The sequence below is a fragment of the Candoia aspera genome, chromosome 4 (genome assembly GCF_035149785.1).
Source record: "Candoia aspera isolate rCanAsp1 chromosome 4, rCanAsp1.hap2, whole genome shotgun sequence".
In the NCBI taxonomy this organism is placed as follows: domain Eukaryota; kingdom Metazoa; phylum Chordata; class Lepidosauria; order Squamata; family Boidae; genus Candoia; species Candoia aspera.
The window spans coordinates 381,490-389,966 of NC_086156.1; the positions used below are offsets into that span (position 1 = coordinate 381,490).

At 63.6% G+C, this 8,477-nt stretch overlaps 1 protein-coding gene across 1 annotated transcript; it reads left to right on the forward strand.

The window, feature by feature from the left end:
* The first annotated feature begins 2,458 nt into the window (after nt 1–2,458).
* CDK5 (cyclin dependent kinase 5) lies at nt 2,459–8,252 on the forward strand. The gene is made up of 12 exons (XM_063303168.1): nt 2,459–2,579; nt 2,746–2,834; nt 3,506–3,573; nt 5,045–5,105; nt 5,878–5,934; nt 6,054–6,149; nt 6,811–6,885; nt 7,286–7,382; nt 7,474–7,543; nt 7,647–7,707; nt 7,845–7,925; nt 8,085–8,252. The coding sequence occupies exons 1-12, from the start codon at nt 2,543–2,545 to the stop codon at nt 8,169–8,171; spliced, it is 879 nt and encodes a 292-aa protein (XP_063159238.1). The 5' UTR covers nt 2,459–2,542; the 3' UTR covers nt 8,172–8,252.
* Nucleotides 8,253–8,477: the final 225 nt, after the last annotated feature.

The following is an 8,477-nucleotide window of genomic DNA, read 5'->3' on the forward strand; positions in this document are numbered from 1 at the left end:
TGAGCCAGGAATTGCCCCAGCGGGTGGCAGGAGCAGAGGAAGTTTGGCTTTGAAGGTGTCTTGAGGTGCACAGCCCCCCCATTTCAGGAAGCCCCAGGGGCTGTGGAACTACAGCTCCCAGCATCACTTGCCACAAGCAAGACCAGCTGGACGACAGGAGACTAAGATCCGCAGGCCTTCAGGCTCCTGGGTGGTGGTCTGCCAGCAGCGGGAGGGCAGGGCGGTCCTGTGGGAGCAAAGTCTCCAGCCATCTGGCGCCTGGAGCCAAGAGGAGGCCGGGGCCGAGGGAGGGCTCTTCAACCAGAAGGGTGGCTGCGGCAGGTTTCAGCCGGCAGCCCAAACTCCTGCGAACGCCGGAGCTTTGCCGCCACCGCCTCCCCTCCGGCGTCCCTGGAAGGACGGGATGGGGAGGGGCAGCGCGGGTCCAGGGAGCTCCCGCCCGGGGCAGTTTTCGTTGGGGAGCGGGAGGAAGCCGGATGACGCAATGGCTTCCCTGGGCAGGTGCTCGGCCCCGCCCGGCCCGGCCCTCGCTACCCACGGCCCGAGAGAGCGGCCCTGAGCTGCCCCGCCCGGAGCCTCCTTGCTGCCTCCGCGAAGTTCCCAGGGCGCATCCTGGCCGCCCTTTCCCAAGCGTCGAAAGCAGCCGAGTCGCCGTGGGCGTAACCCTTCCGCCCGGCCAGCCCCCGGCACCGGGGCGAGGGTGGCAGAAAGGCAACCGTCCCGCGCCCCGGGCAAACACGGCCCGGGGGTCGCCAAGCCAGGCCTTCGGACAGGCTAGCCTGCGTGGCCGCCGCTCCCCGTCTGGCACGCCCGAGCGGGCTCTTCGGCGGCGGGAAATGAAAGTACACTAAGGGCGGGGGGGGGGGGTGCAAGCCGATCACGCGCCCCGCCCGGCCAGCGGAAAGCCGGAGGCCACATCCGCGCCAGGGCCGTAGCTCGCCATCTAAGAGGAGCGCCGGGGCAGCGTGCCTCGCAAAGTGCACCTCGCGGCCGTCTTTTCGCAGCATCTCGAGGTCAGCAATCCAAGCCGGAGGGGGGCGGCGGCGAGACAGCCGCTGAGCCCCTCTCTTCGTGGGCCGAGCCTGCTGTTTCCCCGCCTTCGCTGCCAGTTCCGGCCCCATGCCTCATCTGGCCGCCCCCCGGCCTATCACTTCGTGCACGCGCCCGCGGGCGCCACTCACCCGACAAACAGCGGCGCGCAGCAGTGATCGGGCGCGCGCCTTCCCCTCAGCTCCTGGGACCAGCTCACCTCTCGCTTGCGCATGCGCCCAGCGAGCCCCAGGCTTCGCCACGTGCACGGTGGGGCAAACCCCGCCCCCTAGGGGAGAAAGCCCCTCCCTCTCGAGGATTGAGGAGGAGTTGCTCCCTCCCGTAACTCGCCCGCGAATAGAATAAGAGCCTTCCAAAACAGATGGAGCTCCCGCCAACACCCTTGGCAGCCTGAGCTGCCAGAAAGGGGCTGCCAAGCCCACAGTCTTCGAATTGTGGAGCCGGAAGAGGCCGCGAGGATCATCTAGTCCAGCCCGCCGCAGCGCGGACAACCAGCGAAGCCACCCCCGGGAGGCGGCTGTCCGGCCCGTTCTCGGACCCGCGCAGAGAGGGGGAACCCCCAGCCTCGACTGCGCCCCTCCTGCGCGGGTCGTAGGAAGCGACTTCCTTGCGCTCCAAGGAGACCCGGGGAGCTGCGGCTCCGGCCCTGGTTTCCGGTCCTGGCTTCTGTCTCCAGGAGCAGCGGCCCCGGCCATCGCCCCTGCGCGCCTCGAGCCCGGCCGTCCCGCCTCCCCGCCGCGCTCAGCGGCCCCGGTCCCTCGGCCTGTCCGCACGGGCGCGTCCTCCACGCCCTGCAGCGCCTTTTTGCCCTCTTCTGGACCCTCCGCTATCCCTCCGGCGAGGGGCGCCCAGAGCCGCGCCCAGACCCCAGCAGGGGTCTCGCCCTTGCCGAAGAGAGGCGAATCGGGGCCTCCCGGGTCTTCGCCCCCGGGCTGCTTCTAGGCCATACAGCGTCGACCCCGGCACAAACGCGACCTTCTGCTTGACGCCTCCCGGCCTGTTTGGGCTTGGGCGCACGCGACTCCCTGCAACCCACCCTGCCCGGCCCGAACTGCCGCGGGGAGCCAGACCCGAGCGCGCGAGGGCTCCTCCGCCGCCTCTCTGCAGGGAAGGAAGGGCGCTTCTCCGAAAACCCCGGCGCGGCTTGGCGGCGAGAGGCGCTGAGCCAGGCAGGGCCGGGGGCCTTCGCAGGCAGACCAGGGGCTACAGCAAATGGAGGCGGTCAGGCAAGGGGACGGCGCCCGCTCGCGCCCGGGTGCCGCGGGTCGCACAGTCCCAGCCACAGTCTGGCGCGATGCCTGCTGGGAGCTGTAGTCTTTCTGCAGGAGGCGCCTCGGTCGCTCCGCCTGGCGGGCGCGGCATGCTGGGAGTTGCAGTCCCCATCTGGGACGGCGCTGGGGAAGCAGGAAAGAGGGAGGGTCAGACCGGCTCGGGCTGGGGTCGCGCGGTTTCCGCGGCGGGGAAACGGCGGCGGCGGCGGCCGGAACGAGCGATGCAGAAATACGAGAAGCTGGAGAAGATCGGAGAGGGTGGGCGTCCCGGCGCGGCGGGGGCGGAATTCTGAGCCCGGCGGGGCTGAAGGGCGCCGCCCGGCGCCCGCAACGCGGCAGAGAGGATGCAGCGGGGGAGGGGGGCACCCTCCGAGAGGGGCTCCGGGGCGCTCTGAGCGATGTCTTTTGTCCCCTCCCTTTCCAGGCACCTACGGGACCGTTTTCAAGGCCAAGAACCGAGAGACCCACGAAATCGTGGCGCTAAAGAGGGTGCGACTGGACGACGACGACGAGGTGAGCCGGGCGGGTCTGCTTCTGCCTCCCAGCCTGGGAGTTGCCCCAGAGGCGGTGCGGACACCTGCTGGCATTCGCCGCCGCTGCCGCTCTTGCAGTGGGGGCTGCGCGGGATGACGCGCTCTCGGAAGGCCACTGGGCTGTTGGTTTCCACGCGGCCGGGTCACCAGCCCGATTCCCGCGGCCTATTTGCCCCCACCCCGTCTTGGCCATGGGAGCCAGTTTGGTCTAGTGGCTAAGGTGCTGGGCTGGAGACCAGGAGTCTGTGAGTTCTAGTCCAGCCTTAGTCATGAAAGCCGGCTGCCTGACCTTGGGCCAGTCCCTTTCTCTCAGCCCAGCTCGGTGCAATGTAGACTAGCCTCCTCGTGGTGCACCTGGGCAATGTGACTTGTCACAGTCAAATAGTCTACACATCTGGCTGCTGGACCTCACAAGGTTTTCTAGCAAGAAAAAGCAGCATGAACACCAACTGCTATGCCATACGATTAAAAAAAAAAAATCTTGGCCATGGCTGTGCCCTCAACCTCCTTCCAACCTAGGTGCAGCGCAGTCCTGAGGGTTTCCCCAGAGCATGTGTGGATCTTGCTGTCAAAGGGGGGGGGGAGGGGGAGGGGGAGGGGGAGGGGGAGGGGGGACTTGCACTCTGCTTCATGCCCCTCCCTGTCTTTTAGGGTGTCCCCAGTTCTGCCCTGCGGGAGATCTGCCTTCTCAAGGAACTCAAACACAAGAACATAGTTCGGTGAGCCCCTGGGGAGGGGGCTTAGTGGGATCCCCATTTGGGTGCCCAGGGTTCAGCCTAGCAGGGGCCCCTGGCCCATCTGAGAGGAAGCTTCTTACTGCTCTCCTGATCAACCAGGCTGGCAGCTCTGGCCAGGTGGTGGGAAGACCCCTTTCGGACCATTTCTGCCTCGCCTGGCAGCCTCTGGGGCCTGGGCTGGGCTGGCCCTGAGTCCTGGGCTGTGGCACCCTGACCCTTCTGCAGCTGCCCTTTCCTGAAAGCAGGTAACACGGGAGAGGGAAGGCTCCCATCCCGGAGCTTCAGTTGGGGCAGCAAGGAGAAGAAGGAGCCAATGGGAGAGGGCCCCCCAGCACTTACCTTCTGCTCTGCAGTGTGGCACCATCTGGGGCCCACTCTCACCCTCAAAATCGCCTGCTGGGGCAGGGACAAGCAGCTGGGAGAGCCTGGTTTCAGAGGCAGCAGGCGGTCCCAACTCGGCCAGTGGTGGACGGACCGCTCAGGGAGCACTTTCCACAGGGCAGGCTTGGCTTCTCTGGAGCAAGAACCTTGGCAGCCTGGCTCTTAAGAGGGTACCCAGGTGGCCAGTGTTCCAGCATAGCCCTCCTGTAATCCTGCACACTTGTTCCATATGTCAGAGCTGGCTGTTGGAGCGTGCGGTTCTCTTTCCACGGTTCTGTGAGAGTCTGGCCCTATGATGGCTTGCCAGCACTCGGGGGAGCCTGTCAATTGGCCATTTGTTCCTTCTGGGCTTCAGGAGACTTTGAAGGGTGAGAAGCTGTGCTGCCTCAGTCAGAGAAGCAGCTCTGAGGGCGGAGCTCCCCGTGGCCATGCAGACCCAGCCTGGAAGGGGTGCAGACTTGGGTCTTAGACATTTGGCCTGCCACATCCAGGGAGGGCCGTCTTGGGTGCTGTTCCGCCTTTTAGGGCCCTCCTGGCTGGGACTTGCAGGCTCCACCTTACCAGAGCCAGGCCCAGGGCTATCAGGGAATTGGGCCTGATCTGTTTGCCATCAGGCAGAAATAAAGCCTTCTTGGTGGTGGGGGGTGGCCTTTTTGAAATTGTATCCCACCCCATTGGGCACATGGCAGGGACCTGTGGGAGTTGTAGTTCTGAAGCCCTCCTGCCCCTGCATTGGGTGTTGGCTGTGCCCGTTTGCAGTAGGTGGCTTTTCACAAGGCTCAGAGCATCCCGCTTTTGGCTAGGCTGGTCAGTTTTCTGTGGCTTACATTGAGCGGGGTGCCGGAGCAAGCCCTTTCCAAGGACAGGCTGGAAGCCAAGCCGAGGCACAGCTGGAGCACATCCTGGGGGAGGCCTCCTTGGCCCTGGGAGCGGCAGCCACCGCAAAGCCTCCCAAGTGCCTGAGCCCCATCGCCTGGTGGGGGCAGCATGGTCAGCAGGGCTGGGGGTGAGGAGGTGAAGGTGGAGATGATGCTCGGGAAGATGTATGGCCAGATGTCCTCTGCCTCTCCAGGCTGCATGACGTCCTTCACAGTGACAAGAAGCTCACGCTGGTCTTCGAGTTCTGCGACCAGGTCAGGAGACGGAGGGGTGTTGCCCTAGGGCACGAGGGGGGATGTCCAAACCTAGGTCTTCTCTGGAGGCCCGGTCCCGCCCCACCACTCCTTCCCACAAAGAGCACTGCTGGGAGCGAATCCTCACCCCTTGGCTCCGGTAGCCTTGGGCCTTGCGGGCCTCTCCAGTGGCCCTAAGGAGCCCTCCCAGTTGGCGCCCCTACTGCATTGCGTGGCATCAAGAGCCACAGGTCCCATGCGGTCTGTCCTTCCTCCCCTCCCCTCCCCCCGCCCCGCTGTCGCAGGCTCAGGACCTGAGGGGGCTGCTTGCCACCCCCTGCATGAGCTGTTCCTGGCTCAAAAGTATCCAGGGCTAAAGGCAGTGCCTGCTGGGAGGGAGGTCAGTGGGCTGCTTTCTCATGGGGGGGGGGGCAGATTGGTGGCCATTCACTGTCAGAGTAAACTTTAGTTTTGTTGTGAACCAAGTAAGCCTCAGTGGGCTGAGTTCGCTCCTTCCGTGGAGAGCCGGTTGCCAAGCCCCCCTGGGCGGGGTGGGGCAGCACATGTGTGGAAAGCTCTAAATTCTACCCGGTTGGGGTTTCCCGTTTCTTGCCCCTTTCCTTTCCCGCCTTTGGGATCTGCCATGAAAGCCGTGTTTGTGCTGTTTGAATGGAAGAAGGGGAGTGGCAAGACCCGCCCCAGAAGCTGGGGGCTGTTTCCCCGCAGGGCAGCCTGTCCGGGGCCACTGCAGGCCCACCCCGACTCTTGCCCTTTTGGCCTTTGCCACTTGCAGGACCTGAAGAAGTATTTTGACAGCTGCAATGGTGATCTGGACCCTGAAATTGTGAAGGTGAGGCAGGCACTCCTGTCCAGGGCAGGGGGCTGTTGCTCTGAGAAACTGGGCTGCCCCAGAGCAATGGGCAAGTACCAGGCTTGGGCACTGGCACAGGGCTGCTCCTCTCTCCATAGTCCTTTATGTACCAGCTGCTGAAGGGCCTGGGTTTCTGCCACAGCCGGAACGTCCTGCACCGAGACCTGAAGCCCCAGAACCTGCTGATCAACAGAGTGAGTGTAGGGGGCAAGGAGGGGGGAGCTTCTTTGCTAAACACCCCCTCCCTGCAGCACCCCAGCTCCTGGTGGTTGAGCGAGGGGTGCCACCATTTCCTCCTGGCCCCTGAAGAAAAGCTAAGGCATCTTTGAGGTTGGCTTGCCCCCCCACCCCTGGGCAGCTTAAGATTTGTGCACAGCAGTCTCAGTGGCATCACGTCTCAGCTGTAGCATTGTGGGCAAATGCTGCCTTGAGAACCCAGCATCCTGGAGCCAAGAACGGCCTCTCAGTGGGGAGGCAATTAGCACCGAGATTGCTGCTGAGGCTGGAGGTCCCATCAGGCCTCTCCTCCTGGGTCCACAGTTCCTCCCCTCCACTGCCCCCCAGCCCAGCACAAGGAGACAGACTCTGGGGAAAGGTTAGGAAAGCTCCAAGTTTGGTCAGATCGTCCCACCAGGGCCCCCCAGGCAGATGTTTCTCCCTGCTTACCCAAATGCCATTGAATGGTTCCAGCTGTGCTGTCCGGGGTGCATTTGTGACATGGGGCACCTTACATTCCCCCCCACCCCCCCATGAAGAACAAGGATAATGGCTCTGGGCTGCCCATCCTCCCTCACCTGGAGCAGGTACCTCTGTGGCCTCTTCCTTTCCTGACTGCTTGTCTCACCTTTGTGGCAGAACGGGGAGCTGAAGCTGGCAGACTTTGGGCTGGCGCGGGCCTTTGGCATCCCGGTGCGCTGCTATTCAGCTGAGGTGAGCAGAGCCCGGGGAGGCCATTGGCAGAGGAGGCCAGGTGGATCTGAGGAGCTGTGCTGCAGTCCCCAGGAGGGCTAAGGACCTTCCTTCCTGACAGCATGTTGAATCCCATGTTCTTCCCTCCCCTAAGTGGCACAGGCAGCCCATGTATGCGCATACCCATGTGCCACCATTGCCAGGCAGGCCAGGAGAGGAGGGCGGGGGCTGTACACAGCCAGGGGGTGGCAGTTCTGTGGAACCTTCTGCCCCCCGCCTTTCTGCCAAATGGGGTGACTCTGTCCTCTGTGCCAAGGTTTTGCAGGGACCCTCCCTCTAGAAGCTTGGGGGGATGGGGATTCAGTGCGATCCCCTCTTCTGCTCCCTGACTTCAACCCCTGCGGATGGGGCCTCCCTACAGGTGGTGACCCTCTGGTATCGGCCCCCAGATGTCCTCTTTGGGGCCAAACTCTACTCCACCTCCATCGACATGTGGTCCGCTGGCTGCATTTTCGCAGGTGAGGCTGAGGCAGGGGGGTCCTGTATGGGGAGGGGGAGGAGGAGGACAGCCTGGTTGCAGGGCTCCAACCTCTTGGTCTTCATCCCCAGAGCTGGCAAATGCAGGGCGGCCCCTATTTCCGGGCAATGATGTGGATGACCAATTGAAGCGGATCTTCCGATATCCTTGGCCCTTGGGGAGGTGAAATGGCAAAGCCAGATTTACCAGAAGTGGGGGTAGGCAGGATAGGTGAATGCTCAAGCCAAGTCCTTAACTCTTCCACGCTGCTGGGGACCCCAACAGAGGAGCAGTGGCCAGGCATGACCAAACTCCCCGATTACAAGGTCAGGAACCGCCCCCCCCCCATCCTGAGAGAGGCAGTTTGGGATGGGGGGCAGAGCTGCCACCTTGCTTCTGAGCAGGGGCAACAGATGACCTCTGGGCAGGCGATCCCCCTCTCACCTGTTCTGGTCCTTCTCAGCCCTACCCCATGTACCCTGCCACAACTTCGCTGGTCAACGTGGTACCAAAGCTGAACGCAACAGGCCGAGACCTGCTGCAGGTGAGCTGCCCATCCCCGCGTCTTCCAGCATCCCAGCCCCCTCCCTCGTTCCCCTTCAGGCCAGGGCAGGAGACCTCCCCTTCCTGCTGGGCACATCACGGGCACATCTCTCTCAGCAGTTTCATGGGAGTCCCTGCTTCCCCCCTTTTGGCTTTCCAGAACCTGCTGAAATGCAACCCAATGCACCGGATCTCTGCCGAAGACGCCCTTCAGCACCCCTACTTCACAGACTTCTGCCCTCCCTGATGGTCCACATGTTGCGGCTGAGGAGGGGCTGGGGGCCATGCCCCTCCTCCCCTCCCTCCTCCCCAACCCCTTTCAGAGCCGAGGGAGCCAAATCCTCCTGGGACCAGCCAGGATGCTGCAGGGGGCAGAGAGGAGGGTCAGAGGTGTGACTTCTCATTGATGTGAATAGTCGTGAATTCTATAAAGTGCTGTTTCTCTCCTCTGTTCTGTGCTCCTTTCCTGTTCTGTGCTCCCCCCCCCCCCCCCCCGACCTTGGCATTGCCTCCCCTGGCCTGAATTGCTGATGGGATGTGCTCCCTTGCTGAG

What these genes read in the sequence shown, in the direction of transcription:
- CDK5 (XM_063303168.1), top strand. Translation starts at nt 2,543, where the DNA reads ATGCAGAAATACGAGAAGCTGGAGAAGATCGGAGAGG. An exon ending in TCTTCGAGTTCTGCGACCAG is followed by an intron (nt 5,106 to 5,877) that starts GTCAGGAGACGG and finishes TGCCACTTGCAG; the next exon opens with GACCTGAAGAAGTATTTTGA. An exon ending in CGCTGGCTGCATTTTCGCAG is followed by an intron (nt 7,383 to 7,473) that starts GTGAGGCTGAGG and finishes CTTCATCCCCAG; the next exon opens with AGCTGGCAAATGCAGGGCGG.